Source organism: Lepisma saccharinum, chromosome 21, assembly GCF_977018435.1.
Source record: "Lepisma saccharinum chromosome 21, izLepSacc3.1, whole genome shotgun sequence".
NCBI lineage: Eukaryota > Metazoa > Arthropoda > Insecta > Zygentoma > Lepismatidae > Lepisma > Lepisma saccharinum.
Genome location: NC_139249.1, coordinates 27,494,717 through 27,511,293, shown reverse-complemented (window position 1 = coordinate 27,511,293; position 16,577 = coordinate 27,494,717). Strand labels below are relative to the sequence as shown.

Below are 16,577 nucleotides of genomic sequence, written 5' to 3'. Positions count from 1 at the left end.
GTGAAACCGTCTGTCACCTCACTTGCTACCTTTCCCGTTTGTGTACAAATTGGCAGGATTGAAACTAGAAGGCAAACCAAATGGACGGCTGCTAAGATATATTTTCTTATTATGAATGTTTGCTACCATCTGGAACAAAGTAATGAATTTTCTTGGTAAGTTCGCTTTTTTTCATACGAGAACAGGTAAAAAAATATTTCATTTTATATTTTTTTTTTACTAGATCTTATTTACGATGTAAACATGAGCTTTGTTTCGCTAGTCAGAAAAAGGACAAAAAAATTACTCATGAGATTCAGAAAGAAATATTTTCGTCATTTGGTGGAGTATATCGTGAATTTCGTCTGGAGTGGCTTGGTTTAGATTTTTACTTATCGCACAACGCTAGAACAACCTTGTGTTCTGACGTCAGATGATGTAGGACGACGTTGTTAGCATTTGGTTGTTAGTTTTTTTAGCATAAATACGCTGTAAGGTTGTTAGTTTTTTTAGCATAAATACGCTGTAAATGTATTATTTTTGCTAAGAGAACTAAACTTATCAAGCATAACCTGACAACTTAGGCATTTAGTATAATAATGAAAGTATTTCCCGTGACGTCAGAACGCAAGGTGCTGGCCACGGTCATAGCATAGCCACGCTCACGTAACACAATGAAACTTTTCATTTGTACACCGCAATTGTCTTATAACCTTGGTTGTTGATTGTATGTTAGAGGGGTTAATAATAGTAGTTCATCACGCTCTTTTCAATAAAATATTTGAAACCTTCAATCACCAGAAGTTTTTTTAAAAATCCAAAACATTAGGTCATCGACACCCAGACCAGTTGTTATGCAAGTGTGGCAACAGCGCAACACCGATTTTCATTCTAGTTCAAACTCAGACTGGTGTTGCCATAGGCCCAATTTCCCTCTGAAAGGAGAAAAATCCCTTTATCGTATAATTTTTCCTTTCAAAATAAATAATACAATAAGAAGTATTAGTATTTTCGTTGGTTACAAGCATGTATGTGATTTGTCTGTTTAATTTCCATGTCATTTTGGTTTCCTCGAATTTCCTTTTTCCTGAAAATTCTGCGTGAATTTCCCTTCATCTGAAGCAGGAGGGAATTAGTTTAGGTAAAAGGGAAATTTGTGCGAAACGAAACACTGCGCAACGCGCGCGGTTTTCTTTGAAACATCGAAGTGATCGAAAAAGAACGGATAATAGAAATTTTGCGGGAAATAGGAAGAAGTCAGAGTGTTACTTCGGCCTACCAAGTTTTCGGGGAAAAGAAGAAAGAGTTTTCTATACAAAGTCCGCAAGTTAGATTGCTAATTGTGATTCAAAGGTGAGTAAATAAGTTTCTAATGATTTGACTTTAGAATAACGTAGAATTGTAGAAAGATAATCGTGTAACCAGCACCTCAATTGCCACACGTGCATTGACTGCAAGAGATTCATAAGATAAAAAATAGAGAAACTTCGAATTTTGGAACTGTTACGTGATCCATATCATCCTCTTTGAATCAGCCACTGCCTAATTTCCCCACTTATCATCAGAATATATTGTAGCTATGATAATTCTAGGCTTTCAGTTTGGATTATATAAGTTCTTTTCGGTGACAAAAACCTCTTTGATTCAATACCACGACATATCGTCCAATGAGAATGCAAATGTTCTATCTCCAAATCACACAAATTGTAAACAAATTGAGATATTTTGGCTTAGTTTATTTAGGATGCAATTGTTTCATCATTAAAATTTCGGTAACCACCAAACGTCTCTAATTCCCTTATTTTCGTATTTTTCACATTGATACTTACATATTCTGCATTCGTAAGGATTCTTCTATTTCGCGTTTCGTTTTTTGCAGGCAAATAATCTCAATTTTCGAAATATGGAGTATTTTTATTTTCTTCGCTTTTGCTTGCGTTACACGCGATATGGCGGAGAAATCTTGACTAGCGTAGTCCATGATCAGTGGTTATGCAGTGTTGCGACCTTCTTCATAGCAAAATATCTAGGTACTAGTATGGAGAATACGTAAGTATGAATGTGGAAAATACGAAAATAAGGGAATTAGAGACGTTTGGTGGTTACTGAAATTTTAATGATATGGATAACAACATAGGCCTTTAGCCTAAAAATAAACTTCAGTATGCTGACGTCAGAACGCAAGGTAGCAAGAGTGTTGTGCGATAAGTGATTGAAATAAAACAAAGCAACTGAAACCATTGGCGCGTGGATAGGTTAGTAGGGCCACGCAAAGGTTTCAATAGTGAAAAAGATAGCCCCACGAACCATTGGCGCTAGCCCCACGAACCATTGGCGCGTGGATAGGTTAGTAGGGCCACGCAAAGGTTTCAATAGTGAAAAAGATAGCCCCACGAACCATTGGCGCTAGCCCCACGAACCATTGGCGCGTGGATAGGTTAGTAGGGCCACGCAAAGGTTTCAATAGTTAAAAATTGGTTTCGAAAAAAATATTCGTAGCCCCACACACCATTCTCGGATAGCCCCACGAACCATTGGCGCTAGCCCCACGAACGATTCACGGATAGCCCCACGAACCATTCACGGATAGCCCCACGAACCATTCACGGATAGCCCCACGAACCATTCATAAATAGCCCCACAAACCATTCACGGATAGCCCCACGAACCATTCATGGATAGCCCCACGAACCATTCACGGATAGCCCCACGAACCATACATAAATAGCCCACGAACCATTCATAAATAGCCTTAGAGATACTGGGCGAAATGGGGGGTTATAGCCCCCATCAACCTCACATTGAGCACGCCACTGATCCTGTGCACGTCATGTTGTCGCAAGTTCGTAATCAGAAATGATGAACAGTAACTCACGTTTATTTACGTTCTAGAACTGTTACACAGTTACAAAACCGTGTATTTGGAAACACTGACCGGTTGTTACGTCATGAAACGCTCGCAAATATTTGGTTCACGTAGTAGACGGACATCAAGGGAACAGCTTTCGTGCATTGGAGTGACATTAATGTCTAATATTACATGATTTACAGGCAAAAAAATTTCAAGGAGGTGAAAACAAACTTCCTAAAGTATAAATAAACCCATTTCGGTAAGTACTTTCTCCTGTAAAATTGAAGAAATACGTTTTGGGGATACGAAAATTTTACCATCAAAGTAGTTGATTGATTTCCCAAAATATGAATTAATTGTTTTACTTCGCTACCGTACGTACCGGACGTGGCCTCAATTAGAGACACTGTCAAATATGAAGAAAATCGGAGAGGGGTCCGGTCATCTGAAGTCGTTCCAGGTACCAGTTAGATATACCAGAAACACATTTAACTCATTTTTTTTAAAAAAATAAAATTCATTTGTACTTACCTTATATGGGTAACGATTAGATAAACCGGAAACACATTTCTTGAAATTTACAGGAGAAAAGACGAGAAAGTACTTACGGAATTTAGTTCTTGTGGACTTTCTGAAGCTGGGAAAAGTGTTTTTAAGAATTGTGCAAGTTATTCGGCCTGTAAATAAGGTATTTTTCGACATTCATGTATCTCCATTGCACGATAGTTCTTGCCACCATCACCGTCGACTACGTGAATCAAATGTTCTGTGCGTTCGATTACGTAACCCCCTGTCAGTGTAGCAACCACGCGGTAGTTTTACAAGATGACGTGTGAGCAGTTTTTTTTCCCCAATTTAATTTTCTATGTTTGCCTAACCTAACTGAACCTAACCTAACCTTCCGTGAATGGTTTGTGGATCAATTTTCGCTTAAAAACTTTTTGTGAATAGCTTGTGCGGCATTTATTGGTTCATAAGTTTGGAAACACTGCACATCAGCTGACGATAGACAACGTGAGTCAAGGTTTGCCCGCTGAATTAGCAACAACCAATAAATAATTATAATGTTAAAAATAACGCTTTTTTCATGGAAAAAAAGTGATCCAAAGTTGAAAAATGTTCCGCTATGCATATGAGGTAAGTAGAAATTAATTTTATTTGAAAATAAACGAGTTAAATGTGTCTCCGGCATATCTAACTGGTACCCTCACATGCATAGCGGAACATTTTTCAACTAGAGATTACTTTTTTTTTCAATGAAAAAAGCTTTATTTTTAACATTATAAGTATTTATTGGTCGTTGCTAATTGGCAGCCAAATTTTGACTCATGTTGTCTATCGTCAGTTGATATGCTGTGTCATCAGCTGATATGCAGTGTTTCCAAACTTATGAACCGATAAATTCAGCACAAACCATTCACGGCAGGTTAGGTTAGGCAAACATAGAAAATTGAATTGGAAAAAAAACGCTCACACGTCATCTTGTAAAACTAACGCGTGATTGTTACACTAACACTTATTAACCGGAAAATGATTGTTTTTAATCCACAAACTATTCACGGAAGGTTAGGTTAGGTAAACATAGAAAATTCAATTTGAAAAAGAAATCCCGCTCACACATCATCTTGTAAAACTACCGCGTGGTTGCTACACTGACAGGGGGTTACGTAATCGAACACATGGAGCATTTGATTCACGTAGTCGACGGTAATGGTGGCACGAGCTATCATGCAATGGAGATACATGAATGTCGAAAAATACCTTATTTACAGGCCGAATAACTTGCACAATTCTTAAAAACACTTTTCCCAGCTTCAGAAAGTCCACAAGAACTAAATTCCGTAAGTACTTTCTCGTCTTTCCTCCTGTAAATTTCAAGAAATGTGTTTCCGGTTTATCTGATCGTTACCAACATGGGCACTCAAATCAAAACTAGTGTTTTGTACAATTGTTCTATGAAAAATTAATTACTACATAAATACCTAACCAAACAACAACTTCTTTTTAGAGAGGCTTCAATATATATCAGACTTTGCAATCATACAAACTTTCAGTGCAATGGTGACAGGTGCAATAAATATGTCATGTCAATCTTTATAGGGCTCTCCCTGAAAAAAATGAAAAATTGGACATAGAACACTTACATTCTCAGTGGACAATATATCAGCTTTTCATGCAGCTCGTGGAGGCTTCACAAGTTACTGAAGAATCGGTATGTTGTATATAACACACCTATTTTCTGTTTTGTTGCTAAATGAGCTAGCCTCTGGAATATGCCAGACAATCAGAATTCCCAGATTTGAACCCTTGAAAGTTCCTAATTTGCAATTAAATATTTTGTAAATAGACAGCCAAAGTGCTTGTGACGAATTAGTGGAAAAGGTAGAACATAAGGACCTCCCCAATGACATAGTGGTAACGTCATCTTGTAAACAAGGGTCCCAGGTTCAATTCATGGTGTTGCCACATAATGGTTCAGATCCCACTTGAAACTGTAGGCCCAGTCATGATTAGCCTATCTCTTCATAAGGTGGACTTAAATAAACTTTGACCTGAAAGAACATAATTGTGTAACAAGTAGAATGTTGCTAGCCATAAGATTTGTGGTAATGTTCCTTGTGGGTGTTGAGGACTTTTAACGATCGATAACCTTTAATCTGTTAATGGCAATGAATATTTGTGTTTGAATTGGTTTTTCCTAAATCTTTCAGAGTACACAGTTTTTTTACAAAACATCAAAATGTTTTTAATCTTTACTGTAAAAATATGTGTAAAAGACAATATTACCAGAACTTTGCATTATGGTTAAAGAGCCTTAAAACAAAATTTGCCTCTCCCCCAAATAAAAATTTTATGATGTGGTGAAGCATTGGTTTGCTTAGAAATAATGTTATAAGATTTTTTCAAGATTTGAAAAAAACAAATCACTAAGCAGCTGTATGGTTGTTACAGGTTTTTTGCGAAGACTCATAATGCCCGCACAGGAAACGCCAGTTCTTAAGTATGCAAAGCTCAGTGAACATGCTTTTTCGCCTGTGAAAGGCTCACAGAAAGCGGCAGGGTTCGATCTCAAAAGGTGAGTATATTTTCAGATTTTTTGCCTTGAATAATATGTACTAATCAATAGATGGTAAAATTAGGGTACCTCCTCGAAAAAGTTAAATATTTTCCATGGTTTATGAAGATTTTGTTTATGAACGTTTCAGTTGTTTTTAGCTCGCGGAAATGTGTTAATGTGAAGTAAAGTACATCTGTTCTTACAGCACCCAACACAACAGTAGCTATAATTTTACGTTATTATGTTAGGTTTGGGATTGATAGTTATTTTTGACATCTTGTTTCACTACTTGAGTGTATTCAAACTAATTTTACTAATAAAAACCTGCGAAAGTACTCCGAAGTGGCAGGAGAAACATTGAAATCTGTCCATTAAAAAAAAATTCAACAACATTCCTGTGCAGTGGGTCAACGGCCCCAAAATTAGTATGTAATCATAAAGTTATTTACCTAAATTTAAATATATGTTTGTGCCTTGATCAAATCTTCCCAGGTATTAAATATTGACGTAATACCTCTTTTTCAGTGCCCACGACTTGACCATCGCAGCACGTGGAAAGGGGCTCTGTAAAACAGACATCCAAGTACAAATTCCTCATGGTTGTTATGGGCGTGTTGCACCACGGTCAGGTTTAGCCCTCAAGCACCATATTGATGTAGGAGGTAAGAAATATGTGATGGTAATTAATTTAATTTAGTACACCCATGGAAAGGTTTTCATTATCAGCTCATGTGTAAGAAAATATGTTGTAAAGTTGTTTAGCATGACAAAAGATTTTGAAAAAATGCATTTTAAAATAATTTTGTATTGGTTTATTTGTATATCGATTTGGTTGTAGTGACGATAAGTAGTGTACACAATGATAAATAATTCCAAGTGTTGTCAGTCTTCCCCCTACCCTCTTTTTTTGGTTCTTGTACCATATCTGTTTGGCATATTTTTTTTCTTTCCAGGTGTGAAGGGTGACCCTTTTTGAGGGCACCCAATTGTCAACCCTTCTACCACACAGTACACCCTCGAATGCACATTTGCAGACTAACAAGGCAGTAATTGTTCTGATTGTTTTATGATTTTTTTCAAATTCATCTAGCAGGAAGACTAATTATCCTAGAATTTGGCAATCATTGTCACACGAATTTTGAACCTACCTTAACCTCACTGTCAATGAAAGAATCCAACAGCACCTAGCAGATGCGAAAAAAGCCCAACCCACTACTTGTCTTGCTAAACATATCAAATACAATAGCCATAAAATTCAAAAGGTTCGAGTCAAACACACTTCCCGCACGAATTAAACATCGATAGCGGGCAAGCGCACCACACTTGGATTCCCATACTACAGCAGTTATCGCCCGGAAATAGCAGATGACACACCAAGATGCACAGTGCACTTAGCGGCAACCAGAGAACTACGAACAGAAGACACACGCCAAGTAACAGTGCAGCAAGTTCCAATGAGGATGGTGGCAGTGGCCACTGAAATTAATCGAAAAAGAAGAAAAAACAGCTTCGCGCATAAAAGTGAGAACTAGTTTCTCCGTATTTAAAAGTTACCTTATGCAAGCATGCACACTTCCCATGGGCAATGTATTTTCTGTTGACAAGCAACTTTAAGTATCATAGACTAGTGGGAATGAATGTAGAAATAAATCGGAACCTTATTAGAATGCATTTAGGGGCTTTATTTTAATGCTAAGAGAATCAATTCTGGCCTGCCTAACCTAATTACAAAAGCATATATTAGACAAAATAAGTAATCACTAAAACTCTGCAGAATGTGTTAACAGAAGTAAATTTAAATCGAACAATGTTAAAATTGCATTCGTAGCATGATGAAATCGCAATAAAACAAAAGGAACTTCGGCCAACGAGGCTCTAGCATCTTGACTCACAGCCACTATAATCCCCTATGGGGCCCATGTTATGCTCTCCATATATCACTGGCGAAATACTGTATTACCGTATGTCCATCTGCACTGACTTTGCAGGAGAGCTGATTAAAGTTTGACATAGGTGCATTTTGAATACGCTACAAGGTTTTGCGATAACGTTTTATTAATGTTGATAATTCACACCACTTGACAAGTCAGATACATTGCTTTGGAATGTGACCCATTAACCTGTAAGGAACACGATAATGTCACAAATCATCTGACAAAAAAGTGGAGAACTGACAAGAATGCCATTTAGCCGGCAATATGCTTGTGATTGTCCTTCCATCCATCTCATCTATCACCATTCATCCCCATCCTCACGATTAGCCAAAACCTTTGCTTGTGTAATGCTTTCTACAATTTGTGCAGGAGGATGAGTTATACTGGAAATTATTATTATTTATTATGTCAAGGGGGTTAAGCCACACAACATGCCATTTAGAACAATATCAATACAATTAATGGCTTGGTGCACGTGGGTGGGATTAAGTTTGGAGATACTCAATTGCACCTTGTAAAGTTACAAACTATTGCCTTACGATTTGACAAAAACACAGTACATATCCTGTGTATGCCAGATCAGAAGGTAATTAATTTACAACTTTATGCTAGGAAAAAACAGGTTATGTAACTTGTCTCTGAAGTATTCACTTTTAAATATTAAGGAAATCAAGCCTAGTAATTATAAGTCTGAAGGTTCGAATGGAAGAGGAGAAATATAGAAGAATTATGTGTCAGTAGAACATATTTGTGCTGTAGGTGATTAGCGAGTAAATACGCGTGCATTTGATTTGCAGAGCTTTGCTTCAGTGCAAATTGCCGTCTTTTTAGTTTTGTGTGCAATGTCTGGAATTGAAAACAATATTGTGTAGTCTGGAAATAGCAGTATTACTTCATATGTACAAACTCTTAGTGCAATTGACAGAGAGATACAATGAAAACATGAAGTTGTGGTGTTTATCCATATGAACTCATTGCTGAAGAAATGAAAAATTTGACCAATGGTTGAAATGTCAGATGTGCACAATTATCTCGTGCATTCCACTTGCTATGGTTTTATTGTTATTTATTTTATTATATATTTTAATGTAATTTGCCTTATGACAAGTGTTACGTTCTTATTGACATAAAAAAATGAAATCCCATTGTTTTAGGCCATGTTAATATGATCCACTTGCACTAACATACATGATAATTGTATTTACTTGAGATAAAACTGTTCACTCTGCACTTGGTAATTTTTGTTTCATCAAGGTTGGCCTGGTGTATTCTCACAAGCCATAGCAAGTGTTTTGTTCACATTTCTTGAGTCTTCGTACGTCCAGTTTTGATAATCATCGACATGCAGAAGGAGCATATATCCATTTTCAGAGAATTAAACAAGAAGTGGAAGCTTCCTATTTGAGGAACCAATCATTGTTCAGTGACCATTCATGTCCCAACTCCAATGTTGTTTACCTAGCAATCATATCCCATAATATATACTTCGATGACATCAGTGAATTAGCTTTTGCTTACCTGCACCATCTGGTGCAACTGACAACTGAATGTCCCCTCAGCAGGTGTCTGTATGTGTGACACGAGGACAGTTTGCACATTAAAGCAGTTTAGTTTGCTATATGACTGACTGGATCACTATGCCACAACTACTGACTGGATCACTATGCCACAACTTCAATCCACAGAGCAAAACCACTCAGACAGCACTGAATATATTGGCACGCGATTTGTGATGATCCATAAGGTTACACATTTTTTACTCTGTGTCTTGTTTTCGTTACAGCTGGAGTGGTGGATGAGGATTACAGAGGCAACGTTGGTGTTGTGTTGTTCAACCACAGTGAGGAAGCTTTTGAGATCAAACGTGGAGACAGAGTAGCTCAACTCATATGTGAACGCATTGAGTACCCTACGCTGGAGAAGGCTGAGGTAAGACAGTGAGGACTTGATTTAGTGGTCAATCAATTTTTATTGATTTTGTAGGTTTTCATGTAAACTAGCGATATGAAAATTTTCTAGAGGGCAAGATTCCAATAATTTCTTCTGAAAAATCTGTGTGTTTCACGTAACATCCCTTGTTGAACCTATGTTCCCTCACTAGAGTGAGTTTTTTTTACATAGTTTACAAAGATTGTTATCAATTGTTCTGTTGGTTTTAGCTTGCAGAGATGTGTGAATGAAGTAGTGATTATTTTTTTTTTATTGTTTATTACATTCCTTGCCAACTCCATGTGATACGTAGGAAATTATTTATTGTCAAAAAAAGGATTGCTTTTTGATCAAATGACAAACAAAGGATTACTGTTTTCTTACACCTTTGGACTGCCAAAGCAAAGATACCTTTCCTAATTTTTAATTTGAAAGTTATAGCAGTTAACAGTTTTTAAGGCTCCCGAACTACAACTTCCAACTTATTTACCTTTGAACTGGCAAAGAAATCTGAGTCTCGAAATATTTACATGCAAAAGTAAGAAATAAGTGACCAAATTGCTTGCAAATAAATGACTTCATTTTGTTTCTTTTTCAATTTTTCTTCTTCGCTCCAACCATCTCTTTTGCTTCATTTCTTCGAACTTCTGGAGATCAATCTTGAGGAAATTCTCAGGAAAACTCTTCATTGAGTCAATCATGTATCTGCCTTTACAAACTTTGTACTCCGACAACTTCAACTTTCACAAAATATATACCTTAGACTGTTACATAATATGGTGAATGTTCCTATGCTGTTTTGTATGGATTATTTTTATTGTGATGAAGCTATGAATTATAATTAAGGATTAGATATTTACATATATATGAGGTGCCAAGCAAATGATGGAAAACAGAAATACAGATCCTTGTGTTGATAATAATTTCTAAGGAACCTCTGATGCCAATGGCACTGCAATTCTTCATGTGTTTGAAAAGTTGTGCAACCCTAAGTTTCTTTCTTTCAATTACAAGACGTTGGGAGAAAATTTGGTTTTTAGCTTTATGAAGCCTTGTTTGAATTTTTTGTTTTAAGTGCACAGAAAGGATAATCTCAACTGAACCTACAGTTTAAAGTGGGATTTGAACCACTATGTGCCCCCACTGGGATGAAGCCTTGTGTATTGAGTTTTTAACCTTTTGAGGATGACTGGTACTACAGTTGTCCCAACAGGTATGATGGCCTTGAACACATTACTTCTTGAAAAACAAATATGATATTTAGAGTTGGAAGTGGTTGGGGGGGGGGGACAACTAAGTTTTTTCCTGCAGCTTTTTTGGTTGTTTTTTTTTCGGCTTTTTACATCAAAGTGTTTCAAATCAATGAAAATACGTTACTTGGCTGCATTTTTCTTGGTCCACAACTTTTATTTATCTCTACTATAAAAATACACAACTTTTGAATGGAATTCATAGCTAAATAGTAAAACCTCGTCAATCCGGACTAATGGGGGGATAAGTTGACCGGTTTAACAAAAGTCTGAATTAACTGATATAACCTAAAAGAACAGTAGAAAGTGCATTAAAACTCCTTTATAGCAACAAAACACGTTTAGTATGGTGTATTTAAAGGACATATGCCTAAATACACTATACAGTACAGTACAAAGTCTGCGCGAAACATAATTTCATCAGGGGTTGACTGCCTTTTCTTTGGGAAGTTCTCTTGTTGACTTCTAGCGACATTTAAAACCTTGCAATTTTTTTCCCCCTTTTGCCTGTCCGACTTATCGGGGTCTGGATTAACGAGGTTTTACTGTAGTTGCAAAAATGCCAGCTTTTTTGAATGAATAGTGTTTCCAAAGTGATTTCTTCACATTTCTGTAGGTTTATTAAATATATCTACATAGTATATGCATACTCGCATAGCTAGAGTAGTTTTGTATATATTTTGTAAAGAGAATCTAATTGTATAAATTTCCATGTTTGAATTTGACTATGAACATGCACACAAATCAAAAAAGAAGAGGAAAAGAAAATTTTACTAAGTCTTTTAATTAAATGTATCCTCATTGATAACCCCTTTTTTCTTGAACTATATATAAAATCAGGGTTGCTACGTGTCTGGAAAACAGGGAAATGTCAGGGAATTTGGCTTGTCAAGGAAAAAGTCAGGGAATTTTGCAGATCGTCTGGAATTTACGTACATTTTGGAGTCTGCAAGAGAAAAGGTTGGAAAATGAACAAGCAGTTCACTTCCACTTCTGGATTAGTCTTTTTCTTTTTCTGTGATTCCACTTTCAAAAAGATTCAGTTTAGAAACTTGTTTCTTTCATTCTTATGATTTCCTCAGTCTTGAGCAAAATTATGGTTCCTTGGGAAAGTCAAGGTAAAGTGCTCCCCTGTGCTTAGCACCATGCCATGAAGGCGTATAGGAGGTGTGGGAGTAACACCCCACACTTTCTTGATCCGGTCGTGAGTGGGGGTGATGTGATCAGCATCACGCCCCTGACCGCCTTTACCCCCCAGAGTTTCCCCCAGGTACCCATGTTATTCGAGGCTGGGTGGGTGCCAGGGCCGGTTCCAACATTAGAAAAGTTCCCGGATTTGAACTGGCCGGGGATCGAACCTGGGACTTTTAGCATGGTAGTCAGACGCGTTACCGACTGAGCCACCGCAGCCACCTAGTTCCTGGAATTTCTGTAATAAATTTTCACTTTTATAATACTAAATATTAGGAAGAGTATCAAAGTAAAACTTGCAGTTCAGATATCTGATTGATAACTAAAGTACATTGACAATATAATCATAATTATCGGAAAGGTTGGTGAAGATGAGGCTATCGTCTATTATTTTATAGATCTTAGTCTTGTTCCTATATGCAACAAAAAATTTCTCCAGATGCTGTGTACTTAAAATGTTAGCATTTTCTACGACACTATATATTCGCCATAAAATTAAATTCTATGTATGGTTTATGAACTTTTTCTGTTGTTTTTATATTGTGGAGATATGTTATGGTGAAATAATGTACCTCTGTTACCTTAGCCTGAAGGCTAGATGCACGTGATAGTAGCACCCAATAAATTTGATGCCGATTGTAATTTTACATTTTACTCTTCGAATTTTCACGTGTTCTTGTGTGTGTAAAATAAATTTGCTAAAAAAAAAGTTGTGAAAGTGAATATTCATAACAGTTAACGAATTATATATTTAATTGAAAAACACAAGCTTCAAAAGCAAAAATCATGATGATAAACATGTCTGGAAAAATTTCATGTGTGGACTGGAAATGCCAGGGAATTTCATAGTCAAAAAATCGTAGCAACCATGGTAGATAATCTAGTATTAAACTACTTAATATTTGTGTTCTGGCTTTCAAGTGTATCATACAATTTGACTTAATGACATCTAAACCTGGGAACAGTACATGGCATGATGTATTTTGGCCATCTAGTATAGTGTTTCTCAACCATTGTAAGGCTACAGCTTGGTAAATTCATTTTATAGAAGTCTGTGCCCTCCCTAAACATTTTACCCCTTTCTGATTTTTAAACTTTATTCCTTAATGTGCACCACTGGAATTAATTACTGTGGACTCTTTTTAATTCGAACTCCAAGGGGCTATGAAAAGAGTTCGAATTAACCAGGAAACTAAAACTTTTTAACTGTTACTTTTAAGAATACAATTTTTTTTGGGTGAGAAGAAGGGCAGTTAAAATTTTGTTCTGGCCACAGTGCTCAATGACGATTGCACTGGTAATCACGTGACATAAGATGGTGTCCATCCAGGAAAAGTCACAGTGTGTGCTGTGGTTTGCGGAGTTAAAATCTTGCATTTCAGTGCAGAGAAAGTTCCAAGCAACGTATGGGAAACCATTCCCAGCAGACACAAGTATAAAGACATGGTATGAAAAGTTCTAGGCAACGGGAAGTGTGTCAGATTTGCCATGCAGTGGAAGGCCAGGAATGAGTGACTATGCGATTCAGACAGCGTGGGCCAGAGTCCAATGGAATCGCTTAACTGTTTCGCTGCGGTCGTCGCATTTATGCACAGCACGCCAGGTGCCTTGCTCTGCGGAAGTCGCATTATTGCGAGTTCATACTTCCACTCGCTGCGGGTGTCGCATTTCCGCAGTACGTCGCTTTTAGTACCCTTCAGACATCTGTAGATACTATTTGGAACTATTTGAACTTGTAGTTTTGTTTATATCCGTATGATGTCGCTAATTACGCCTCCGTTTAGAATACGAGCGTTGAGTGCTCTGACATGTCAGTTTCAAATGCATGTTCGAATGTAAACAACATGGCTTCGTCAAGTCATCAACACTTGTCTGATAATGATGTTACTCAATTGTTGAATCAGAAGGTGAATTAAATTGTGATGATCAGTTTTTATGAGACTTCAATTGGTGACAGTGATTGTGTAGTGTCTGATGAAGAATTTGTACTGCCGTCCGTAACATCATGGAGCAGAGTGCAAACCAGCATTGATCTAGGTGCGGGAAGTTCGACACAGGCAAGTGCTAAGTTACTTGGTGACAGTACAGTATTTAGCACACCATTTTCTTGTTTTATCAAATATTTCCCCCGCTCAGTATTTGAACACACAGCAGAACAAACTGAAGTTTTCACCACCCAGTATCTTGATACTACTTACGAATTTCCACTCCGCTCCACCACTCTGTGTCATCCCGTGTTTCGAGAAATACCATACCATCAGGGGCTACAGAATGGTTTGCCAGTGCAAGGAATGACTTTTGTAATTTCTCTATAACATATTTTGCAATGTAATTTTTTTAAAATTATTCTTTCTAAAAAAAAATTTTCAAAATTTCAAAATATTTCAAAACTTTTCAAAATATCATACCACCAGGGACTACAGAATGGTTTTCCAGTGCAAAACTGAATTTTGTAAGTTCTCTCTCATATATAACGCAATGTAATTGTGAAAAAATTTGTTTATAAAAAATATTTTTTCAAATTTAATTACGCAGTCAAGAGATATTATGTGCCAGAGAATTCCGCAGCGAAAGAGTTAAACGAAGTTCCTTGGAACTGGGAATACCGAAGTCAACGTTACACAAGATCATACACAAGAAGGTGAAGGCCCGGCCCTACAAGTTCGGCAGTTTCTTAACAAATCAGGAGAGATGGATTGGTCGAAGAGGACCCACACCTTGGCCTGCAAGATCATCAGACTTGACAGCTTGCAATTACTGGCTGTGGGGACATGTAAAGACCGAGGTGTATTCACAGAAACCAGTTAATCTGGACGACCTGAAGGACAAAATAAGTGATGTGATTCTGAATATCTCAGACGAGCACAGTCAGCAAGCACACAATGCTCGGTTTCGCAAAAAGACTGCAACAGTGTTTGGACGTGAATGGTGCACATTTGGAGGTTTGGCGATGAACCTTATGACCTTGCACAATTGAGTAGAGTTTGGCAGAGTTTCACAGTTCAAACAGGACTTTTCATGGCCGAATGGAGTTCCACATACTCCATTCTACGTCTCCCCGGGATTGAACAAAAAATTCCTGTCCTGACCAAAATAATTTTGTCCCCCACACCCCTGATCATCATCATCTTCACAATTAGCCAAAAATGGAAGAAAAGTGAAGTCAAATAAATCAAATTCACCAAGCAACATGTGTCAATTGTGTGTCGCTTTGATATAAAATATCTCTAAGAAAACATGAATCTGAGTAATGCCCCTAAATTTAGTAACCTTTTCCTTCTTTTCTGTGTTTGCAGAAACTGGACGACACGGAGCGAGGCGAAGGTGGGTTTGGGTCAAGTGGGAAATGAGCAGCTGGGAATGATTATTACAGAATCTCAGGAACTAGAAGTCAAGTGTGGTGATTATTTCATTTCTTCAAATTGTACTTATCACAAATTTTAAATTGGGGTAAAATCCAAAGGTTTAAAGTTAGTGTGAGTGAATCTTAGTTTTGTGTCAACACTATGGCAGTGTTTCTTTGTAGTTATTGTTTTGTGCACACAGTTAAAACTCCAGCCAGTTATAGCTATTGCTAGGTGTAAAATGATAAGCTGGTGTAGGAGGAACACCTACACTCGTCCACTAGGTTTTTCCCCTTTGCTGTGCTGTGAAATAGTAAGAATGGTATGTCAATGTACAACAACGCATTGTGCTCACAAAGTTATTTATTGATTGTTCTGCCGGGAAAGTTTTTTACCACATATGGTTGAAAACAATAGTTGTGAATGATATCAGTAAGTATACAAATGTTTTAAATGTAGCACCACTTCGTAAATAAACGAGTGCATTGAGTATTTATTGTTGTTTTTTTTCCCTACAGAATAAGTCTGGGAATTTTATTTCATGACAATAACAATCTTGCATTGGTTGTTTGTGGGTCCCCATTACTTTTTACTGTTAACAATTAATGTGTGATCCACAGAAATATAATGTCACAAAAAGTAAAGAAAATTAGTACTATTGTGTAGATAAATACGGATGTAGTGCAACCATGATTTTTACTTCTTTCTGCATAATACAGGATTAACCCGAACCATCGGTCTGACAAGACCCCCTGAAAATTTCATCGGGCTTGTGTGGCACTGTCCACCCTGAAACTCCCAGTACCTTTCCCCCACCATGTGTACCTCTGAATGAGCCAAACCGTATCAATGGCTTATTGAATACCGATCGGCACGGTAGCTTTCTAATGCAGATACGGGGTCTATGAGACTGTGTAGTTCGGGTTATGTCTGAATCACCCCAGTCCGTAGTACCGCATGGTTCGAGTTGTGTACATTTATAGAATGTGTTTTTTTTTTCATTGTATTTTTGTAAACAGTGTTTCCATGGCCCAAGAAAGA

General features: G+C 37.2%; 1 protein-coding gene across 1 annotated transcript in view; it reads left to right on the top strand.

Moving 5' to 3' along the window:
- Window positions 1-20: 20 nt before the first annotated feature.
- LOC146004117 (uncharacterized) overlaps window positions 21-16,577 on the top strand; it is a 127,309-nt gene continuing 110,752 nt past the window's right edge. Inside the window, exons 1-5 of the mRNA XM_083142781.1 lie at window positions 21-155; window positions 5,783-5,906; window positions 6,414-6,550; window positions 9,606-9,751; window positions 15,489-15,531. Of these exons, the coding sequence (XP_082998907.1) occupies window positions 116-155; window positions 5,783-5,906; window positions 6,414-6,550; window positions 9,606-9,751; window positions 15,489-15,531 (490 nt within the window). The 5' untranslated portion in view covers window positions 21-115. The remainder of the gene's footprint in view (window positions 156-5,782; window positions 5,907-6,413; window positions 6,551-9,605; window positions 9,752-15,488; window positions 15,532-16,577) is intronic.